This window comes from Psittacula echo, assembly GCF_963264785.1.
Source record: "Psittacula echo genome assembly, chromosome: Z".
Lineage (NCBI taxonomy): Eukaryota > Metazoa > Chordata > Aves > Psittaciformes > Psittacidae > Psittacula > Psittacula echo.
Window position 1 is genome coordinate 61,311,253 of NC_137742.1, and position 25,535 is coordinate 61,336,787.

At 37.6% G+C, this 25,535-nt stretch overlaps 1 protein-coding gene across 1 annotated transcript in view; it reads left to right on the plus strand.

Annotated features, from left to right (window-relative positions):
• The window catches only part of LOC308232254 (uncharacterized protein), a gene marked incomplete at both ends in the record, with an annotated part of 190,997 nt that extends 170,268 nt beyond the window's left edge, over positions 1 to 20,729 (plus strand). Inside the window, one exon of the mRNA XM_080638330.1 lies at positions 20,692 to 20,729. Within this exon, the coding sequence (XP_080494456.1) occupies positions 20,692 to 20,729 (38 nt within the window). The remainder of the gene's footprint in view (positions 1 to 20,691) is intronic.
• Positions 20,730 to 25,535: the final 4,806 nt, after the last annotated feature.

A 25,535-nucleotide genomic window follows, 5' to 3' on the forward strand; every position in this document is an offset into this window, starting at 1 on the left:
CACAGATGCCTACTTCTGTTACCACCAAAGCTAAAAAGTCACATTATCTCATTATCTCTTATTTCTTGCCTTTTTCCATTTCATGGCTGACTCATGGCAAAAGAAGAAAACATCTTAAGCATGATAAAATATCACCAAATAAAGTGGTTGCTTCTGTAACTAAATGACTTGGCAGACTGCTGCCCAGGCATACTCCAGCACATATACAAAGACAAAGACACAAGGTGAAGAAGCAAAGACGAGTACAGGACTCTCAAAATTACATTTGTCAATTTTGGGGAGTTTTATGTTTCCCTGACTGGGTCAAAACACTCTGTGTTCTCCTCCCTCAAAGAAAAAGAAAATTAAATGGTAGCCAACTTTTCCACCCAGCTTTATCACAGTTTTGTTCGAAAATGACAAGTGTCATACCATCTGCACTTTAAGCTGGAAAAATCTTTGAACTCATCCTCTCCGCTTGGCAGGTTTTCAAATTTGCAGTCACCCAGAATATAGAAATAATCTGTCAACAAAAGGCATTGCAAAGGTTGGACAGTGCTCTGAGCTATAATCTAGAAATGAGAGAGGCCAAATGTTGTCCTCACTGTTATTATCCAAAGAAATGCTGTCAGGTACCTGAGGCCAGAGGGCATGAAGGCAGACGTCACCCCATGCAGCTTGGAGACATGTGTGGAAGGCGCTTTGAAGAGAGGTCAAGAAAAGTCACTCCATCAAAACGTGAAATCCTGCATCTTTTGCAGGCACTCCAAGCACAAGGTCTTGTGTTCTGCATGGCTGACTTCTTCTGACCTCCACCCATTATGGGGCCAATCGTAACAATCCCTCACATTTAAGTAGGAAGAGGAAGAGTATACCAAACTGCTTTAAAATCCCTACATAAATATATATATAAATGTATATATTAAAAATCTATATAATCATATATAAGCATATAAATATATATCTATGTAAAAAGAGCTATGCAATAATATTTTTTTACCAGCAGAATTTCTGAAATGATTAGCAGATAAAACTGGTTTGGTCAATAGCCTATGAACTTTACCAAGACATGTCTTCCACCCTTTACTCTGATACTTCGCCTGTGAAAGACATAATATGGACTTCAATAAAAGGCTGTTAAATTATTATTATTATTCTTAATAATATTTTATTTCTACCATTTACAATGTTGAGTGCTTTAGTTAGTAATCATAGTTGTTTCACTCAGTGATGGCCTTGTTTTATAGATTTTCTTCTTAGAGAAAGTAAGGAAACTTACAAAAAGAATATAACTGGAATTAGCATTGTCCTCCCTTCTCTGTTTCACACATTTCATTAAAATTGTAACAGAAAGTGGCCACTTGTATTTAAGTCATCATATCATATAAAGAAAGAAATAGGTGACACTGTTTCATAGAAAATACTCTGCCTAGCTGTAAAGAGTGCAAATAATCTTTGTTTCACACTGTTCCAGAAGCAATACATACCTAAGCAGGGCAACAATATAGCAGCTGGAGAGCAGAGTGTGAGCAGCCGGATGCAGTGTTTTGCTATTATCTGGATAAGTAACAAATTGCAATGAAAGCACACGTCAAGGTGATAACTGTGTTCCAAGCAAATTGTTTGTTTTAATGACAAATTGAAGTGCTAAACTGCTTCTTTGAAATAGTTTTGAAATTGAAATAGTATTGTGTATATTACAAAATAAGAAACTACACAATTTAGCTACTGCATACTGCATTACAATCTATATAAATAATTTGTGGAGTAATTTACATTTTCCCATGTGAAAATATGAAAATTGGAAAAAAAACCCAACCCTCCCAAAACCATCCTCAAAATTAACAACAAAAAACACCCCACAAAAGCAAGAAAATCTAAACAAGTGAAAAACATAAACAAAGAAAAATACCTACTGACTGTTCCTATTATGCTAGTGAGGTAACTGCTGCAATAAAGGAGTGCAGTTTTTACATTTTACATTTACATTTTACATATTTGATAATGTGAACTACTATGTTGATTCTTTGTGCTGGTTTAGCTGAGTATTACAGACATACATGTGTTTAGTGCATGTTACTGCTCTTACGTAAGTGGATTTAAAGTCAGTGAAACTCAGGGTTCTGGAAAGCTGCTTCTTTAATTCTTCTCATCTAACTCAGTACCAGAATGTAAGAGTACTTATGCTCTCAGATTTCCTGATTTGGAAAGACTAATTATTCAAACACCTTCTTTCAGGAGACATCTCTAAACATAAATGAAGCTTAGCTGTTCAATTTCTTTCATGAGTGGACTCATAAATCTTTTATGGGTTATATATCTTTGCAGTTTGCTGCACAAAAATTTGATCCTCCTTACTGTCTTGCAGTTTGTTCTAAACAAAGTCTTCTGAAACCCTTTACAAAACCATTAATGTTTCAGAATCTCTCACTATTTCATTCTTCACAGCTATAATATTACACCCCACTGTTGATTTTCACAGAGCTCTCCTGAAAGGTAAATGTCGCTGTACTGTTTGGGAAGTCTGGAACTTGAAACGTGCTGCATAGTTTTGTTGACTTGTCATCTACTGTTGATCTTCTGGAGTTCAAGCACCAACCATGAGCATTCTTCTGTCAAAGTCTGTGACTTAAAGACCTTCCAACTAAAGAAGTAATGAGTTTACAGAAATTGTGCGTGCAAGTTTTAGTACACTCAAGATATAAGAAAGCATGTTAGGACGGAATGTTGCACAACTTCACAAAGACACTCTGCCACAAACTTCTGAATTTTACTAGGTTACAATAAATATACTTCCTGAAAGGTTGTCTAATCAGAAATTTAAACCATCTTGACATCACAGCACCTGGAAGCAGCAGGTATATTCAGCAGCTTATGGAAGAAACAATAAAAAGGCCATAGCTCAAACCCTCCCTGTGTTTTCTTTCAATGACTTAAATACTTCTAGATGTATGCACTGAATTGAATTCTTTAACTTACAAGTAAAAAAGAAAATGCCAGATGAACTTTTAATTGGATCTTCCAGTTTCTTCAGAGCATCCTGGAACCTTGGCAAATAAGGAGAGGAGTTACAAGCAGGTATTATTTTATTTGTTCTTAGTGTTGCTACCTGAATGTGACATGAACACAAAAACTGATTTTACAGGTGGAAATAATGTCAAAATGAATCACAAACTGACCCTTAATATTTTAGAAAAGATAATGAATGGATTTTTTTTTTAACTTGTTCAACAAGTTTCCCTTCCTTTCCCTTCCCTTCCCTTCCCTTCCCTTCCCTTCCCTTCCCTTCCCTTCCCTTCCCTTCCCTTCCCTTCCCTTCCCTTCCCTTCCCTTCCCTTCCCTTCCCTTCCCTTCCCTTCCCTTCCCTTCCCTTCCCTTCCCTTCCCTTCCCTTCCCTTCCTCTCCCTTCAGCTTCCCTTCCCATCAGCTTCCCTTCCCTTCCCTTCCTTTCCCTTCCCTTCCCTTCCTTTCCCTTCCCTTCCCTTCCCTTCCCTTCCCTTCCCTTCCCTTCCCTTCCCTTCCCTTCCCTTCCCTTCCCTTCCCTTCCCTTCCCTTCCCTTCCCTTCCCTTCCCTTCCCTTCCCTTCCCTTCCCTTCCCTTCCCTTCCCTTCCCTTCCCTTCCCTTCCCTTCAGCTTCTCTTCCCTTCCCTTCCTCTCCTTTCAGCTTCTCTTCCCTTCCCTTCCTGTCCCTTCAGCTTCCCTTCAGCTTCCCTTCCCTTCCCTTCCCTTCCCTTCCCTTCCCTTCCCTTCCCTTCCTCTCCCTTCAGCTTCTCTTCCCTTCCCTTCCTCTCCTTTCAGCTTCTCTTCCCTTCCCTTCCTGTCCCTTCAGCTTCCCTTCAGCTTCCCTTCCCTTCCCTTCCCTTCCCTTCCCTTCCCTTCCCTTCCCTTCCCTTCCCTTCCCTTCCCTTCAGCTTTCCTCTCCTTGCAACACTTCTTTACATGTAAAGCTTCAAGGAACAGATTAATCTTTTGTGAATCTCTGATATGAAAAACATTTAAAAATGTTATCATGAATCATCAGTTACAATGAATGATCAAAAAAGGAAATTTCAAAATATATGTTAGGCAAATTAAAAGTATTAGGAAACAAAGATTTTTGCAAGATCTTATGGCAATCAAAGTTATATTTTTAAACACGAACTAAAAAAAAAATAATCAATGTTTGATATTTCCAAACTCTTGTGGAAGTTTTATGGACTTTCCATCAATGAAAAATATTTTGGTGTTTCCAAACAGGGCCCACAAAAAATTTAAAAATGGGTACCTACTTTCAACACAAAAGTGAATGAAAATGAGCACTCTTCAATGCTTCTACAGTTTATTGGAAAGGTGACTTAGAAAGGTAATCACCAGATTTTAAAAATCTAGATTCCCTGAAGACACAAGTCTGAATTTCAGAAAAAAGTGTCCTTTGATGAACTCTAGAAATTTCCTGGATGGCTTGTGCTGAACCACATCCAGAGAAGAGCAGCATATTTGAAGTTCTCATGGCAGCTTGCATCTGCAGTTCTGGAGCTTCCTCCAGTATCCAAAAAAAAGCTTTCTTTAAATCCCCTTCTGGCTTATAAGACCTGACTGAAATTCTGTCTATCTTCTGATATTTAATTATAATGTCTTGAGATGCATACACTCAAGCTGATTCCTTGTGCACTTCCTTATCCCTCTGCTCTATCATTTCTCCCCTGTTTTCTCTGAAACCTATACCCATCCTTTGCAGCAGTTCTGCCACGAGTGATCCCACCAAATCTCTGCATTTCCAACATCGTTCTATCTGTGCATAGTATTACATTTTCTCCAATTCATGTCCATACTTATGTGTTAATGTAATGACCTCTGAGATGAGTTGTCCCATTGTCTTGTTGCCCTCTTCTCAGGGAAGACTTAAAATCACCCATGAAAGTTTCTCGTACATGTGGCTCCCCTTTTTTTTCTTCCCAGTTACCTGCAGAGTTTGACTTCTGTCCCATTATGAATCTAGTTCTAAGCCTTCATCTGCAGGTCAACAAGCCCTTTGGATTGCGTCTGTCTTTGTCAAATGGACTAATACACTTCCTAGCGATCCCGTATCTTGAAGAGGGTAATACAAACCAATGACTTATCAGCAATGCCAGTCACGTAGCCAGGCGTTCATATGTTAGAAGCCTCTACTCTAATCCAAGCTATTCCCTTTTACTGTAGCAGACTATGTGTCCTGGGTTCAGCAGTAGCAGTCGTTTTTCTCCTTCTTAGTAGCTGGTGCAGTGCTGTGCTTTTGACTTTCGGCCTGGGAAAAGCACTGATAACACCAATGTTTTTAGTTGTTGCTCAGTAATATTTAGTCTGATCAAGGACTTTCTGAGTCTCATGCTCTGCCCCGGAGGAGGGGAAGCCAGGAGGAAGCAGGGACAGGACACCTGACCCAAACTAGCCAAAGAGGCATTCCATACCACAACACGTCATGTCCAGGATGTAGAACTAGGGACAGTTACCCGAAAGGGCTAGATAACTGCTCAGGTCGGGCTGGATATCAGTCGGTGGGTGGTGAGTGATTGGATTCTCTTCCCTTGTTATTCCCTTTATCATTATTATTATTGGTGGTAGCAGCAGTGGTTTGTGTTATACCTTAGTTACTGGACTGCTCTTATCTCAACCTGTGGGAGTTACATTCTTTCGATTCTCCTCTCCATCCCTCCAGGAGCGGAGGGAGGAGGAAGTGGGGGAGAGTGAGTTCTGAGTTAAACTGGACTTAAACCACAACACTATGCTACTCTAGGTCAGTTCAAAGTCTCCTTGAATAGTTTTGTTCTGAGCTTTTGAATTGGTGACAAAACGCAATGGTCATAGTGTCAAAAAGCCTTAGCAGTCTTTCTACAGCATCAGTGCTCTGTGCTTTGGGCCTGTACCAACTCCCCTAGCAAATCTTCTAGTCTGCAGATGGGTGCCTCTCTGTCCTGCCAGGAGAGAATTTCTAACTACCACTGTTTTCTTCTTTATGAAGGTGGTTTGGATCTGTCAGTCAGGAGCAGTAAAAATAGATGCTTCCCATGCCAAACCTTGCTGCTTCTTTCTTGTTTCCAAGGTCCTACCTTTGTTGTCCAAATGAACATCTGCGGGTAGAAAAAGAGCTTTCTTGATTCTAGTGGTCAGATTCATGCCACTTTCAATATAATACCTTGTCCTCCATGGTTCCCCCATCAGATGAAACCTCAGACCATCCTGCAATTCTGAACAAGCACCTTGTGCCAAGCAAAAAATACAGGCAAGTGACTCTCTATATGTGATAGTGCTTTTGCTTTTCAGTTACATTAAGATTTCTATTTCTCATTTTCAGTGTGCCAACATTTATACTAAGCTGACTGAAAAAAATGTATTTCAAAGGTAGAGATACCTGACTGATAAATAATGCAGAATTCACAATATGAAGCCATTAAATAAATCAGACTTTTTTAAAAATTAAATCCAGTGGAAAGCTATACGATGCACAAAGCATTCTAAGTCTGCTTTTGACCTCAACAGCAGAGTTAGGGTGGAGATTATATGTGGAGTCCTGAGAAGAAATGAAACTTAAGCTGCATCACTTCATTTCTTCTTGGCTTTATACATTAAATATGGTCTGAGATCAGTCCTAATTTATCCTAAGTATCAATCTCATCAGTGGAGAGTTCAAGGCCAAACTGGTATAACTCGAAATGTTCAGTGCTGAATTTCCATACTCCCTGAAGTACAAAACTCTATCTGTAGTGCAATGCTTAAAACCTTGAAAATAAATATGTTATTAAAATAGTGCAGCTAACAACAGTAAGTATTTTGTAACACTGTGATGGTGTTGTCAAACACCATGTAAAAGTATTCCATGTAAGGTTAAGAAGAATATGATCACCAAAGAGGCAGATGAAGATTGGTGTACTTGCACTTGAAAGGCAACCAAGTAAAAAAGTTGCCAGACAGGTTAAGATAAGCAGAGGGGACTGCAAACAGAGGGACATCCTGCTGAATACACCAGAAGGGTGGCTAGCAAGATCAAAACAACCCAAGATAAGCAGCAGTGAGAGCAAAGGACACCCTTTTTCTGGAAGGAGAACTGACAAATTTATTAAAGCTTGGTGAAGGAAGCTAGAGAAGACTGAGGACAAACTTGCTTTGCCTCTGGTTTCTCCTACCCAGCAGCTCTCAGGCCTGATCTGAGAGCTAACCCTAACTCCACAGCACTAGGCAGTGGGCACTGTGTCCTCATAGCTCATCAGGACCTAAGTGTCAACAACTAACAGATTTCTATGTGTATTGATAGTGATTAATATTATGTAAGATTTAGCACAAACTGCCTTGTTAATGAATCAATTTTAAAGTTTAAAAATAAGTAGATTTGCATGTCTCCTAAACAGTAAGCTCTGATCCTCTGATATTATGAAAAAACATATCAGTATTCATATACATATACATAAAATATATTTGAGCATTTATTTAGTCACAACATTAGCACAAACAATGGTGATTACATCAGTGATTTCTGTGAATGAGTTGTTCTTCCTGTTCTTCATGTCTTGAATTGCCTATAGATATACTGCTAGTTCTTCCAACACAGAAATAAAATGTCTTGAGCAGCACAATTATGTGAAATTGTGGATATAATTTATCAAACATACCCATAATAACTTCTTTCAAAAAATTTAGCGAAAGATGAAATGTTATGACACCTGTCAGTCTCAAGAGTGTCAAAACATTAGACTATCAACCATAAAAATAGCTTCAAATACATAATAGTGCAATTTCTAAAGTATTTCACAAGAGAATGAAAGTCAATTTTCTATTATAGCTCGTTTTCATGAGCCAATTATGTATAAAAAATATTTAGAGTAGCTCATAGAAGGCAACATCTGACCATTTTGAAAAAGAGATGATGTTTTCATCAGTTTGGATTGCTCTTTCCCCTAGTTAAAAAAGACATGGAGCCAAAAAGCATTATATGTAGTAAAAGATAATAAAGTAGCTGTTTTCTGGGAAAGATGAAGAATAACATTTTAGGAAGGGCTTTAATGAGGAACAGGTTAAAGAAATGTTAAGCCTTAGAAGATAATTAATACTTTCCAAAAGAAAAAAAAATATTGTTTTTAAGAATCGTAGAATATTACTTTTTTATTTTTCATTTCAAGTAACATATGTATTCAGATTGAACACGAAAAGCAGTGCAATGATATTTCCTTTCACCTTTTCTTCTCTCTTCACATTTTGAAATTTCTTTCAGTTTCAATAACAAATACTGTCTTTTCCATTACTGTGTGCCATATGGTAAAGAAGTCATACAGAGGAAATATTATTAAAAGCATCTTTAAACTATAACAAGAACCAATGCTGGAAGTTTTAGATTCAGCTGAATTGATTAAAAATAAAGCAATGTAACAATTCTGTAATTCTGTGTTTCTGTAATACTTTCAATATTGAGAATGACTAACCATTTTGACAAACCACCATGAAAAGTATTGAGCTTTTCCATTGTAGAGCCATTCAAATCAAATTAATTTCTACACAGGATGCAGTTGGAAGATATCCATATACAACTGTAAATGACTTGTGTGGAGGATCATACTGTATGATCTTATGCTGCAGGTGATCTTACACTTTAGGAATCTTTGGGGACTTAAGGGCAGCGCAGGTCTGGAGCATTATCTCCTGACCTGGAGAGAGGCTGTGCATAGCTTTGTTTTACATAGTTGTGCTCTTTCCACTGTGTGAAATTTCACTGCTATCAGCTGATGTTGAAAGGCAGCAGTTAGGCTCTACCAGCCATCTTCAATTCAGTGAAATGACCAACATAAGACACACAGTAAGACTTCATGTTAGGAACCTTTCTCTGATTTCGGAGCTTCACCAAATCTTTTTTCCCTGGAAATCACTTCTTGTAAAAAAAGCATACAATTTAGCACACTTTTAACCGCATGCTAATGAAAAAATGCTTCCTGGGAATGTACAGGCTCCTTCACAGTTTGGGACCTGTGAAAGACGCATATTGTCCTGGGAGCCAGACTTATCTGCAGCTCACCAGAAGAACTTGCAGCTCTGAAATATCACTGGCTATAGGCAGAAAGCACTAAATCTGGGAAATTTCCTTACATTGCAGCCCTCTGGAAGAGCTGCCTTGACAACACTTCCCCAAATGACCAGGCAGACAACGCTCTTGAAAAAAAACATTTGGGGGTTTATTCAGATGTGAGCTGGTCAGACAATGGAAATTTCCTGTTACAGGTAAATCCAGTATTTTAATCTTTATTTTCACAAAACACTACCACCACCACCACAACAACGAAAGGAAAAAAAAAAGAAAAAATCAACAGAAGAGTTTCCAGACAACTTACATCTTATATTTAACCCTGAGGAACCTGACTATTCTGAGGAAGAGCACACTGGAGAGAAATCTAGGGTCATATATAACCACAGGATGGTTGATATTCTGCCTCCTCCTGCTCAGGAAAAGAAGCAGTTCAGATGAATGATAAACTTAATTTTAATTTTAGTCTTGGGAAAAAGAAAGAAGCAATGGGTGGAAGTATCTGAAAGCATATTTTTTTTTTTATTTCCTAGTTAGCCATTTAAGCACTGACTCATAGTTGCAAACAACCCAGGACTGCAACTGTAACTTCTTACGCTAGGTACTTGTAAGCAGAAATTTCATAGACTACGCTGCACTGTGACATTCATTTCTGTTTTAGTACTTCAAGTTATAAAAAGATGATATCATGTTATGGTACACTTTGTGTACTGCAAAAACTCAGATTGTTCTATTCAGAACACACAACTGGAGTAAATTTTTGATTTTGCTTTCAAACTTATTTTTTCCACCTCCCAATTTTTAAATTCCTAGCACATAAAATAAATACTCTTGTGATAAAATAATTTTGATTAATAAAATTAGTTTCTAATCACTGCCATATAGAAAATTAGAATTAAAAGATAAATAAAACCATAAAATTTCTTCTTTTAATAATTAGTAAAAAAAAAAAAAAAATTGTAGAAGAACAGGCTTGCAAATCAGACAATATTTCATCAGAGAGCATATGAATTAATTTATAGACACACTAAATAGAAACTTCTCTCCCTGCAGCAAAAAAAATTCCCTAAATCAATAAACACCACAGCAGATACATAAAAATGAAGTCCTTAGGGAGAACTTGGCTTCAAGTTATTCTTTCTGATGTTATCATTTGCCATTTTACTGTTGATATTGATATATCTTTTTGAGAATTTCAAATATCTATGTGGCTGTACTATATGAAAAATGAGCTGTCACATGGAGAGAGGCAGAGCCCAGGATAATTTGAGATTAGCTGAATTAGAGTTTAACTTAATATTTAAGGTATTTCCATAAGATTTCCCAATAATGTTACTGTAATCATAAAAAAAAATTTCAAACATTCTGATGTTTTGGTTAAAGTTGATCTACTTATTTCCAGAATGACACTAGTTTAATCCCTGTCAATATTAACCACCTTAAAACTTGATTTGAAAGAAGATAGGTGTATATATGAAAATTACCCACAAGGGAGTACAGAGCAGAAAACTGTTAGCATACTTAACAGACTTAGCAGTAAGAAAACCAGTGCAAAATATTAATCAGTGCATCAGAGGAGAAATAATAACCTAGGAGAAGGTCTTACACTTCAGAAAAAAGGAGGAAATAAAAACAAGCTTTTAAAAACTTTTTTAATATAAGTAGTATCTGTCCTTCCATAAATGCCTTTGCTTTGGCACCTGGAGTGAAAAGCAGGTAGATGTTCTGAGAATTGCATTAAATCAGGAAAGGGAAAGATAGGTTTAATTTTATTTCTTGGCATTCCATCCTGCCATGTTGAAGTGACTATTATGAAACATCCAATTAAAACCAATAAAAAATATATAAACTCCTCACTTTTTCAAGACTAATTTTGTATCTTGCATGTCCTTTGTAAAGTTTGCATATTCTTTTTTTTCTGAAAAAAAAAAAGACAAAAATATCTTCTGACAAAATCCAAATGAAAAGCCATATTCTGTAGGGATTGGTGCACGAACGGAAAGCTGCTAGGAGGGACAGGAACCAGCTGACTCTGGGGAGGTGCTTAGGCAGCAGATATAAGGAACTGTAACTACGCAATAAATCTGTTGTTGACCCGCATTCCGTGAATGCTCTATGTCTAAGCCCTAGTTCAGAGGGAACTAGTGCTTCCGTCCCTCACCACACGAGTAGTGAGAAACTACAATATTCTACTATTCTTTTCTTTTTTAACAGAACACAAAAAAAAAAAAACCCTAAACTTTTTATCAGAACCTAGGGTTTGCACTGAAAAAGATTCGGTTTCTGATTTTGATTGACTTGATTGACTGCAACAATTTTCTGTCAAACTTTACAGTTTTGACAAAGAGCTATTGTTTCTGCTACTAAGATTAAATTTACAGGAACATCTCAGCAGTTCCCTGATGCAACTTTACACCAAAGCTTCCTTGATCACCAGGACTAGAACAATGAACACTGGAATAATGCTGACATGAAGACTGATACTATAATTTTCCAACCAGAAAGTCTGAAATTATAAACTCTAGGCAGCACATAAGAAATCATCTCATTCTGTTATTTGTTAATTTTAGGAACCTGAACTTAAAAATGCAGTGCCAAAATACAAGCTTTTTTCCTCTGATGTGCTTAGCTTTTATACCACAACATTTTGAAATTAAAAAAAAAAAAAAAAAACACAAAGAATGAAGAGCAACATTTAAAATTAAATGCCTTAAAAACTCCAGCCTGTAGGCAGCAACTTATACTGAGAGGCTATTCTCATTTGACTGTTGAGAGGTTACAATTTCTCAGCTAAAACTGTGGTGAAACGTGTGCTGCAAACCTGGAACTGTTACAATCCATCCTCATAATATCTTTTAAGAGAAGGAACTCTGGAATTGTCACATAACCATGAAGTCTGATGTTTGACCACGTTTAAGTATTACAACACTTCTGCTAGAAGTAGATCCCTTGTTATAACAGTACCAAGATGTTCATGAAAACTGAAATGGAACTTTATAACCAGTTATGATGTTAATAACATAGGCGACAACCCGTCTGTCTTCTGTCTATGCCCTCCACTGTACCTATGCGGACTGCTAAACATGAGCAGAAATTGCTCTGGCAATGATTTGTGGCTTTGCAACTGCCCAGCTTGACATTCGGGGTATGGGGAGCTGAGAATGTGAGATCAGAGCATGCATGCACAGGACAGGAGCGGGATGTTTCTTGGGAAGAGTAATGTCATAGAACATTTGTAACCTGGACAAATCAATGCACCTTTTACCTCACATAATACAAGACAGAAGTGAGGAAAAGGGCCAAACAACCCTCTTAATGCTATGTTCAAATGACACTTCCCAGCAGTCAGGGCTTATTCTTTACATCAACCTGAGAATGTAGCATCACACCATTGATGACTGTAAAAATTTAATATTGAAGCAAGAGCATAGAGCCTGCTGGTTTGGCAGAGTTTTGTGGTGATGTATGGAGAAGGAAAGCAGTCTTGTAAGCTTCTATTACTGAATGCTCACGAACATTTTAGAGTTTTAGAGGCCTCAGAAGAAAACCAAATAGCTATTGCTAACTTCCTTTATGTTGTCTAGGATTTCATTGCTGTGATTTTAACAAGCCAGCACGACTGTAGATCTGAATTGCCTCTAGTGGCTAATAGTACCTAAAGTTCCAAGGACAGCTAGATCATTAACTTCAGTCCATAAAGTAGAAACATTTCTATTAAAAAAACAAGCAAACAATAAAGAAACAACAAAATAATTCTTTCTGTACTTTTAATATATCTTCTTAACATGTTGTGTTGGTTCACTTTTCTGAAGTAAAATTTAGTGATTTTTGTGCAAGGGATTTGTTGCTTGGACATAATAACATACTGCTATTATTTATCAAAACATAACATATAATCTGTGCAATGTGAAGCTGTGCACCTTGAAATATGACTATACTGAAGTAATATTTGTGGGAATGGTTCAACCTGTTAACTGGTCTTTTGATCAGCATCATCAGAGAATCACAGCCAGGTTGAAAAATTGAGTGTAGAAGGGACCTCCAGACATCTCTGCTCAAAATAACTCTACTTAGACTAGGTTGCTTAGTTCATTTGGGTATTGAACACCTCCAGCCACAGAGACTCCACAGTATCTCTAGTCATTCAGTCCTATATTTGAACCCTCTTGTGCTAAAAGAAAAAAAATAAAAGTCACAATTTCTTATATTTTAACTTCTACTTACTGACTCTTGTCCTACTGCCATATATGACCAAGAAGAGTTTTTTTCATTTTCTTTGTACCCTACATCTGTACCCACTGAAGAACTTAGTGAGGTCTCCCTTTGCCTTCATTTTTCTCAGGCTGAAAAGGCCCAGTGCCCTCTGCCTCTCCCAGTACCTACTGTGCTGCAGCCCAAACTATCATGGGAGCCCTCAACTGCACTCACTCCTGTACTTCAGGGTCTGTCTTGTGTCAGGAGTTCAGGGCTTACAGGGCAGTCCTACCAGTGCCAAGCAATCGGTCAGGATCCCTGCACCTTGGTGGTTCAGCCCCAGGTGCGGGGGCTGTTTTGCTACATGGGCACGTTGCTGTCTCCTGGCAATTTGTTGGCCCCAGGTCCTCCAGGACATTTCTGCAGAGCTGCTCACAGCCATCAGCTCCACCTGGTCCTGTTCCAGGGCCAAGTTCAGTCCTGTTCAGTACCTTTGCCTCCAACAGGCAGTTTCCCATGGGGTCCTGCCAAGCAAGTCTTTGAGGAAGCCAAAAACCTATTCTTCCAAAATGCAGGGTGGATGCCAAAATGCCTTTGTGAAATCCTTCTCTTCATCTTGCTTGTTTATCTAAGGATCTAAATCTCCGGAGTTTCACAGTCACCATAGCCAAGATTGCCCTTGACATTCATGTCTTCAATTAGTTCTTCCTTACTTTGTGAATACCAGCTTCAAAAAGCATCTTCCCTTGATGATTCACCAACCACCTGCATCAAGAATTTGTCCTTGGGTTGTTAGCATCTGTGTGCTCTGCATCACTGGTGCTGCTCTGTCCCCTGACTCTTACCCATAGGCTCATCTTCCCCCAGGGTGAAGTTCCACACCTCTGAGCTCCCCCTTTGCACAGATCAACCCTTTTCTGTCCCTGATAACCCTGCTCTTCCTGAATTACCTGTACCAATGCACTGCAGTTCTGCAGTTGTGAGAGCTGTATCTCCCATCACCGCAATCCCTCTGGGATCACAGCTCAGTTACTGTGCTGCTGATGCCTCCTTTTTGTCCCCGTGTACAACCTGTATTTGTATATGAGCATTTGCAATGGGTCCCAAGTTGGGCATGTTTTGCAGGTGAAGTGTGAGAGCCTCTCTGGTCATGCTATCCTCTGGACCTTAAGATCCTTGGGTCCTTGCTTCTCCTCTGCTTGTGGGAGCACTTTCTCACATGTTTCTAGCCCCCTTCATTAGAACAGCAAGCTAGTTTGCAAATACATCCTTGCCCTGTGTTGTCAGACATTTCTTATCCATTTTCAGTTGTCCTTTGAGTGATGAAAACTTTGCTAATTAGTAAAACAGGAGACTAAATATAAATCACAATGCTAGCCTTTTAAGCCATCACCACAATCCTAACATAATGTGTGTGCTTCTACATGTGCATTTTTACAAAGACTGAATCCTTCCTGCAAATAACCAAATGACTTAAGTGATGAGGATAAAACCTACTTATGTCTGGATTATTTTCAGAGCCTAAAATCCCTTTATAAATCTAATCCATGACATCTGCAGCTCTCTTTTCTACAAGCTATTTCCGTTTTGGAAAACTGGTAGTAAAAGGACCTCAGTGTCTCTTAACAGATTGCATTATTTGGTATTACGATGTGATCACAATGGGAGAAGGATAATAGAAGCAAACTCAAGTATTTTGAATGCATTGACTAATGCTAGCTAACTAATGAAATTTAATTTATAGTAAATAAATATTTTTAATAAAACTTTAGTGCTGCCTTTTCGGAATTATTAGCTTGGCTAAACACCAGGCCAACTGGTGCTACTGGGCTTGGAGTGCTGACAAAGCAAATAAATCTTTTTCTGTCTAGAGCATTGCCAGACAGTCTGCTAACAAACTCCAAGCACTTTTTTTTTTTCTGTAGCTTCAAAATGATTTTGCAGCTTTCCATTGCTATTGACCTAATTTTCCACCATCCTTTTAAAGTTATGATGCCAGAACTGAGCGCTCATTTCCACTGCCAGACCTATTGTGTCACAGTTATCTTCGTAATTCCACTCCCATTCTCCCTAATCAGACTTGCAAAGACCCTCTTGATCCTCTCTGCTGCTCCTTTGCTATATAGACTGTATTACATGATTAAGTTAAATATTTATGATTCTGTCAAATTTTGCATCATTGTAAATAGTTTTAGACTTATGTTTACTCCCCTCAAATAAACTAAACTTCAAAACTAAGCACTGATCCCGGCAGTGTTAGTGTTCACAGCTAGAACAACTACACTCTACTGACTTCTATGTATTTTACGTTTCCTGTTTTAATACATTTACAGTGTAAAATATTAATGTTTAAAAATATAGTGTTGTAAAATATTAAATTAAATGCCCTATAAAAGTCAAATCCTTTATTTTGTCTGTTCTTACACCCATCAGTAAAACTCACTGTATACTGTGGTCATATGCTAAAGCAATAATATTTTTTTGACTACTTCCATTCTATGCATGGATCTAAGTATTGGATACATTAATAAACTATTTAGAAAAGAGGGTAAGAATGTAAAGGAGCAAGGTTTGCTGACTTCATCATGCTATTCAGATGAATGAAGATTAAGTTTTCTTGTGAAGAATAACAGAAGGAACTTAGAAAATTGTGACAGTGAAAAAGCATCTGAAATGTGGTGTAAATTTAACTGATTCACAAAATTATGTCTTAACTATCTCATTTTAAATGGATAAAGTGCATTTGGAAAAAGAATAGAAAAAAGGCAGAAAGAATGATCAAAGTGTGGAAGAACATCCAGGCAAAGAAACAGTTAGACTAAATTTCTTCAAACTTGAAAAAAAAAAAAAAAAAAATTACTATGGAGTAATATTAACTGGTCTACAAAATCCAACAAAGCATTCAGAAGACAGGAAAGGACTATTCTTTACCTCTTTCCATGCAAGAACTGGACATGCATCTAGTAAGATCTGGAGTTGAAAAGTCTAAAAAAAAAAAAAAATTGAAAGAAAGAAAAAAAAGAGGTTCCTGTTACATTTTAATCTGTGGAACTCATCCCTGGAATATTTGAGGAACTGAAAGATCTGAATTCAGAAAGCAGCTAGACGATCTTTTGGAGAAAAAGTCCCTGCAAGAAGTGACTTTGCCTTAGAAAGTTCTTGTAAACCTATCACTGACAGTTTGGAAAGCCCTGTCACAAAATATTGTATATACTTCTGTTGACCTTATACTTCTCTTGATCTTATATTTTTCACTATATATGTTTATAAATGGAGGATATTAAGCTCAATGGACCTTTTTGGATCTTGACTACCTGTTCTTATATACTTAGCATATAAAGAACTGCTCCATAACTTTACTATAGTCTGTCTTTAAACAGTAAAGAAAGAAGATAAATCCTTTCATAAGCAGACAGTGAAGTTTGTGTTTTTTCTGTTTTATGTATCTATTCCCTGAGGTTTTCATTCAAGCTATGAATGAAATCACTGCAAAAGATGAAAGGAATCAACAAGAGCTCCTCTCAAATGGAATTTTGACTAAACAGAAGGAATGATTGTACTAAAAGTTACTTATAATCTTTACCAGTTCAAATTTTACTTTTTTCTACCTCTGACTTGCAAGTGATTATCCAAGTGGTTAATAAACTAAACAAGAAGTTAATTCTGGTCTTATTTTATCTTAGAAGGTGCATTTCCCCACACTTAAGGAGGTCACTTCAGCTTTGCATAGTTGAAAATGAAATTATAAATTTTCACAAGAGAAGGCTTTGTATTTATCAGTTTCCTCTATATAAAACCAAGATTCACTGAAGCCAGTGTGGTATAAATAGTTCCAAAATTTGGTATGGCATTTTCTTTTTTTATTCAGAACATCACTGTAAATTAATTAAAAGCAAAAACAAAACCACCCACAAACTCAAAACCAAATAAACCAAAAAAGAACCAAAATAACCAAAACCAGCAACAACAAATACCTCACCCAACCAAAAATAACAAATGGTTAAGCCTAAATGTCTGTTACCTTTCCCAAAGATGGGAAAAAATATTAAACATTTTTCAGGTATTTTCCTTGTGTGTATGTTTTTTGCTATGAATAAAAATAACACTCAAAGAAAGTTTATGTCACAATAATTTTAAGCTCACCAGTAATTTTCCTTCATTGTCACTGAATAAAATTTACAACAAAACATCTCAAGGATTAATATGACCAGAAGTATTACAGTGATCAGAGGTAAAAAATTATGAAACAAAACCATAACTTTGCCTGAGTTTTAGTCAAGAGACTAAGAACATTTATTTCAGTCTCAAAAGTATTCAAACCGTATTGTGTGCGCTCTGAGTCAATCTGGGAGTTACAGGTATCTGGGGAAAAAAAGTATTTAACACCCTCCCTTTACAGGCAATCCTCACAGCAGAGTGCAGACTACTGAAGGAAGAAGTTGCCTGATTTTTTCATTCTGTGAAAGGAACAGACATGTTTTTTCTCTCTGCTCTTTTGAAGTGCTTCCTGCACAATCTGCTAAACCTGAGGAAATGAATTTGGTCTCCTACAACACTGCTGAATTCCCCTGTTTTGATGGCACTGCTTGTATCTTCTAGTATATACATCCACCTTCAAACTCTGTAGAAACTTCAGTGAAAAACTAGTGGGTTTATCACTTCTGCTGGGGAAAGTACGATGCACAGAGAGAAAAGAAAGGATGGTTCCATTCAGCAAATTTTTATCCTCATGCTATTTCATTCATCCTTTCATGCATATGGGGTTCCTAACAGTAGCATAAAACAAAAAAAAAAGTGAAAACAGAGAAGGCAAATGTTTTTCACAAACAGAGAAAGAGAGCTGTCTATTCACAACATATGACTGGGATGGCTGTCACTGCTTTGACTCTCGAGTACCTATTTAAAGTAACAGAATTCAGAAATAATAGCATTCAAGTTAACAAAAATTCTAAGAAAAGGAAAAATCGTGCAGTTTAACCATTCATTTCAAGCATCACAGACATGAAAAAAAGTCATCTTTTCATAACCCAATATATGATTAACCAGGATCTGGACTTCAAAGCAGATTGCCTGTAGTCAGATATAGTTTAGGTTCTGAAATGTACCTTGAGCCTTTTTTACTTAGACTCATTATATCTTTAATAATTCATCACTTACACAGGGTTAAAATAATTGCTTAAATGATTTCTAGTAATAATGGCTTATTCCTAGAATAAGCCATTATTACTGTAATTTGTAGATGAAATAATGGGGACTAAGATGCATTTTTTCCTCACAACAGAATCTATTTTTTATTTTTATACTTTCAGGTTTTTACTATCTCCTTCAAAAAGCTTCTGAGGAAAGCAGATTTTCTTTAATCCTATTGGCAAGTGTCTGAGCTCTCCAAGGATATTTTGTCAGCTGTCCAAATTTAATTTGTATCCAAGATAACCCAGCTAGCTGGAAAGTATTTTTTCCCAGTTTTCTATAAATAGCAAAGGAAGTGTATTACATTTAAATTTTCATAAGAACATTAAATTTGGTTTCACTAAGATCGCTGTAGGAAAGAAAAAAAGGGTTGTTTTGGGTTCAGTGGAGACTGTGGCAAGTTTAGTGGAGAAAAAGAGACATATTAAAGATACATCTGTTTATTTGTTCTTTCAAAAAATATTCTTGATTATAATTTTTGCTTTCATGGTGTTATGTGGGTTTAGGTCATATGCCATAATATAAGACCATTGCAGAAAAGAGGAGGCCCTGAATGCAGGTGTTTCTCAATAAAAAAAGTAAAAAAAAGTACACATACAGAAAGGTACATTCTGATGCAGTTACTTTATAAAATTATTTGATAAAATTACTTGATAAATAAGTTACTTAAGAAAATTATTATAAAATATAAACTTACGATCATAATCAGCTCAATACATAGCCTTAGCAAAGCCCATTAGGATGACAGTAGAGCTTTTAGGAATGACAAACAAGCATTATATGCAAAGATACATGTGTATACAGACACACCACACTGAGATACCCAGTGGTTCAGCTGTCTGAAAGAGTCCTTTGGTTGTGCTTTTTGTGTTCTAACTATGCATAAGTATCCAAAGATAGTTAAAAATTATTACCTACTATTTATTATGTAACATCAAATTTGCATTTTCCCAGGCTATGGAAAAAGACTGTGGCCTTTCTTTTCTATAAATGCACAAGCAGTTTCATCTTTAAACTCTAACTTACTGATTGTCGTGGTTTAAGCCCAGGCCGTAAATCAGAACCACGCAGTCTACATCCCCCCCCCCGCCCCTTTCTTCCCTCCGCTTCTGGAGGGACGGGGAGGAGAATCGAAAGAATGCAACTCCCATGGGTTGAGATAAGAACAGTTTAGTAACTAAGGTATAACACAAATCACTACTGCTACCACTAATAGTAATAATGATAAAGGAAATAACAAGGGAAGAGAATACAACACCTCACCGACCACTACCTCACCACTCACAGACCAATACTGATACCTCACCCCCCACCCAGCAGCATTCCAGCCCTTTTGGGAACTCTCAGTTCTACCCTGGGCATGACGTGCTGTGGTATGGAATACCTCTTTGGCTAGTTTGGGTCAGGTGTCCTGTCTCTGCTTCCTCCTGGCTTCCCCTCCTCCTTGGCAGAGCATGAGACTCACAAAGTCCTTGGTCAGGCTAAACATTGGTGTTATCAGAGCTGTTCCCAGCCTGAAAGTCAAAAACGCAGCACTGCACCAGCTACTAAGAAGGAGAAAAAAATGACTGCTACTGCTGAACCCAGGATATTTACCTCCTACTCATCGGTAAGCAAGACATACCATAAAACTGTAACAAAAATTGTTCCATAATTTAATTGTTCCACCATTCTTTTTCAGCAATTGGTCTTGTCACTTTCCACCATATCACTAGAACCCTGTTTTATATAATTTTTTATATAAAATTTTTATATAAATATGTGGTTTTATAGTTTCACTTTTTGCATAAATTCTTAAAAATGAATAGAAGGAATGGTCTGAGAAAAAAAAGTATATATCAAATAATACAAATAATCTCACCATAGGTATTTGTAAAAATAAAGCTATTCCTGAACTCTGCTACAATTGAAACACCCTTTCAGACATCCTATTTAAATTTTCAGTAAAATTCATCTTCACATCTGAACAACAATTAACAACAGCACATGGTATCTCAACACACACAGTCATACATATTAAACCTGTTTCAAATACAGCTTTATACATCATATCTGTTTATCCCACCTCTGCATGTCATTTATGCCTTCTTCCTTTAGAAAACTCCAAAAGTTGTAGCTAAAATCATTCCTTTCACTCCTGTTCCCATGTACATCCTTGTCAATACTGGCATCAAAACCCCTGTTTATCCTCTTCTTCAAATTTCTTTATGCTTATCTTCGTCTCACCTCATAATCTGATCCTCCATTTTATTTCTTAATCCCCTTCTTCAAATATTTGTTAATTGTTACTTTCTTCAATTTCACAGGTGACATGAGGTTTCATGTCACGGAATATGGTAACTAACAAGGATCTTTCTAAAATTAAAAAAAAGTATTTATTTCAGAAGTATTATTTTATACTTCTAGAAGCAGGACAAGTTCATCAGCTGCAAAGCATTTTGACTATACACCTCTTTTCAAAATATAATAAATACAGAATTTGCTTCAGACTCAGGTGGTAACATTAAAATCTGCTAGGTCTGAGACTCTCTCTGACTTCTTAGGTGAGAATGTCATAACAGATGAGAATAGAAAAATCACCAAAGTAAACAAGTGCTACATGTAGACTGATTTTTTGAAATATCTTCAGAGAAGGTAGAAGAAAGCATAAAATGAGCAGTCATGGGGTCCTAAACTGGAGAACCTGATATGACTTCATAGCTGACCCTGCTTTGGGCAGGATAGACTAAATGGCATCCAGAAGTCTTGAATTATTTTGGGCTTCTTCCATTTATAAGTCTGTCCCTGGTGAAATTTTCTTCTCCAAAAAAATATATAATCCCCCCCCCAAACTTATATATGTATATATATACACATGTGTGTGTATATATATATATACACACACACGTGTTAAGTACTTGTTCTTGGGCATGCACATGTGTCCTCAATAGTTTCCTAACACTTATAAGGGACTCTTAGATAAGGAAGAATGTATTCATAATTTCACCAAAATAATATATACAAAATTCACACACACTAAAATACTTATGGTCACAAATTTGAAGGTTCTGCCAGTTCATATGAGATATTGAACCTTCTTAAATGCTATTAAAAAGTTAAATAGATTACTTAGTTTGTAAAATTCATAATCTTGTCTCTTTCATGTCCACTTCAAAAATTATGTCATCTGAGTCTGAATGTGAATGTTTAATTATATTTAAGGCTCTGGAAATCACTGTCTTAAGGAATAACTGGGAAATCTGTTCTTCTTTCATACTTCAGAAATATTTAGTGTTGTGAATGATGAAATGCAAAGCTTGCAAATTTGTAGTTACAAGCTATGCTCTGGTTAAGTACTTCTCATCTCTTTAAAGAGGTGCACAGCCGTGATGTGGGTTTGGACTTCATAAGTTTGAAGTTTGAATCGGCGTCCTGCTAAATTCAGTTCTTGCTCAAGACCCTGCATTAAGTGGATATTTTCTAGAAATTACTTGATTACTTACTAAATTTTTTAACCTATTTAATTTCTCCGATGTCTGTCTTGACAACGTGTATAATCTAAGTCTCAGAGAGTAATTTAGACAAAAAAACCCCACCAAACTTCAGACTATAGGTATTGAAGGAAGATTTTTTGCCATACCATCATAATTAAATGTTGGCTTAGATGGGTGTTTTTTGTCTAAACATTGAAAATTCAGACTTTAGTGTTCTTGCGCCCCAGCCACTGAGGAATGTTTTTATGCCTTAATAGAAATATAGATGGCAGACTGTCAAAATGTATTTATAGTGTATATATTATTTTATAACTACAGATAATTTGTGTATAAAGATACATAAGTGCATATAATGTACAACGTATATAATGTGCAAATATAAAAATGTCCAGTTCTATTACAATGAGATTGTTTTTTATTTACAGTAAAGACTGCATTTGTCCCACTGATATTGATGACTATGTGTTGTATTATTATATGGGTTACATTGGTCACTCAAGACTGACCCAGGATATGACAGTCTTGTTCGGCAGCATGCTGAATGACCAAGCAGCCTTTTTTCAAGGAAAGCACTTCTTGCTCCATATGGAGAGAGGCCTAGAAAAGGTGGCCTAACCAAAGCTCATCTCCCACTCCACCTGGTTGGCTAGCTGTGGCCAAAGGGCATCTTCTGTTGCGGTTGATTAAAGACAAAGAGACAAAGGCATACATCTGCCTCCAAAGGTGTGTCCAGATTGGCACACGCATGTTGGAACATCAGAACTATGCTTGATCCAGCGAACAGTGGGCAATCTGAGCGCTGTTCTCCTCTAATTGCCCATGAACTGTCACAACTCAACATCAATATTGCTGCTCTCAGTGAAGTTCGCCTTCATGAGGAAGGTAGCCTTAAAGAATATGGTGCTGGCTATACACTCTACTGGTCAGGCAAATCCAAAACTGAAAGTCATCTTTCTGGAGTTGGCTTCATGATTAAAATCTCCATCATCTCTAAACTTGAAAATTTGCTGATAGGTCATTCCGATCGTATTATCTCCTTGCGTCTTCCACTACACAATAAGCAACATGTTCTTTTCAGCATATATGCTCCAACTCTGCAAGCTGATCCTGCAGAAAAAGGCAAATTCTACTCCAACCTGTGTCACCTCACTCAAAAGGTTCTTATAGATGATAAGATCATAATTCTTGGTGACTTCAATGCCCAAGTAGGTAAGAACTTTGAAGCCTGGAAAGGAGTACTAGGCAAGCATGGTGTTGGTAGCTGCAATGATAATGGTCGCCTCTTGCTAGGCTTTTGTGCAGAGCAGCAGCTTACCATCACCAACACTATTTTCCAGCAGAAAGACATCCTGAAGACAACCTGGATGCATCCTCGATTTAAACATTGGCACCTTATTGATCATGTCTTAGTGCGCCAGAAAAATGTTCGCGATGTCTGTCACACCCGAGTGATGCCTAGTGCAGAATGTCAAACAGACCACCGCCTTGTGCGTTGCAAACTTAACCTCCATTTCAAGCCCAAACCTAAGAGGGGCGGCATTCCGAGGAGGAGGCTCAATGTTAATAGTCTTCAAATAGATGCAGTGAGGGAAAGCTTTCAGGCCAACCTTCAAACTAGGCTTGAAGACCCTCTTACAGATTCTTCTGAAGTGCTTTGGCAACATATTAAAAATAGCATCCTGCTGTCCTCCATAGAATCCTTTGGGTTTTCCTTAAAGAAAAACAAAGACTGGTTTGAAAATAACAATCAGGAGGTCCAGGAATTGCTGACAAAGAAGAGATCTGACCATCAAGCACACCTCGCTCAGCCATTTTGCCATGTAAGAAAAGCAGCCTTTCGTCTTGCATGTAGTAAACTCCAACAGAAACTTCGAGACATCCAGAACAAGTGGTGGCTCAACCTAGCAGAAAAGACTCAATTATGTGCAGATTTGGGTGACCACAGAGGATTCTATGAGGCCCTGAAAGCAGTGGATGGACCCACATTTCAGGTTCAAAGCCCCTTACTTACTGCAGATAGCCAAACGCTTCTTATAGATAAAATCTCCATCCTGAATCATTGGTCTGAACATTTTCAAACACTCTTTAGTGCTAACCGTGTAGTCCAAGGTGAAGGAATCCAACAAATTTTACAACATCCAGTGAAAAACGGATTGGATATAGCCCCTACCATGGGAGAGACTCTTAAGGCTATACAGCAGGTGAAAACAGGCAAGGCAGCTGGGGTAGACGGAATCACACCTGAAATCTGGAAGCATGGAGGCCAAGCACTTCATTTGTGCGCTGCTGGGAACAAGGTAAACTACCATCAAATTTTCGTGACGCAATCTTCATCACTCTATGAGAAAAAAGGTGTAAAGTCAGACTGCTCAAGCTACTGAGGTATAACTCTGCTCTCCATTGCTGGAAAAATTCTTGCAAGAATACTTTTGTAGAGATTAGTACCCGCTATTGCAGAAGAACTTCTACCTGAAAGTCAGTGTGGTTTTAGCACTAATAGAAGTACCACAGACATGGTATTTGTTCTCAGACAACTGCAAGAAAAGTGTAGAGAACAGAATAAGGGGCTCTATGTAACTTTCATTGACCTCAGCAAAGCTTTTGACACTGTGAGCAGAAAAGGCCTGTGGTTGATCTTGGAACGATTAGGTTGTCCCCCCAAGTTCCTCAAAATGATTATTCTGTTACATGAGGATCAGCAAGGCCAAGTCAGATATGGCGATGAACTCTCTGAGCCCTTCCCAGTAACCAATGGTGTGAAACAAGGTTGTGTTCTTGAACCAACTTTATTCACAATCTTCAGCACAATGCTCCAAAGGGCTACGGTAGACCTCGATGAACAAAACAGCATTTATATTTGATATCGTACCGATGGGAGCCTATTCAATCTAAGGCAACTGAAGACCCACACTAAGACCCTAAATCATCTTGTCCATGAACTGCTTTTTGCTGATGATGCTGCCCTTGTTGCCCACACAGAAGCAGCTCTGCAGCGCTTAACATCTTGCTTTGCGTTAATGGCTGAGCTTTTTGAGCTGGAAGTCAGCTTGAAGAAGACAGAAGTTCTCTACCAACCCGCACCACAAAAAGATTATCGTCATCCCCACATTACCATTGGTGAGTCAGAGCTTAAGTCAGTTCAGCAGTTCAGCTATCTGGGAAGCATTATTTCCTTGGGTGCCACGATCGACAAAGAGATAGACATAAATATATGCATATATCTATGCATATATATATGCAAAGGCATATATAGCCTTTGGAAAACTTCATAAAAGAGTCTGTTGCAATAAACACCTGAAGAAAAGCACAAAGATTAGTGTCTATAGAGCCATTGTACTGTCTACTCTTTTATATGGATCTGAATCATGGCTTATCTACCGCCATCACCTGCGACTCCTCGAAGGCTTCCATCAGCACTGCCTCCGTACAATTCCAAACAGCCATTGGACTGACTATGTGTCAAATGTTACTGTCCTTGAACAGGCAGGAGTCACCAGTATTGACGCCTTATTGCTGAAATCGCAGCTGCGCTGGGCAGGGCACATTTCTAGGATGAAGGATCACCGCCTCTCTAAGATTGTGTTTTACAGTGAACTTGTCACCGGTTACTGCAAGAGAAGTGCCCCAAAAAAGAAATATAAGGACTCCCTGAAACAATACCACAGCCTTGGCCATAT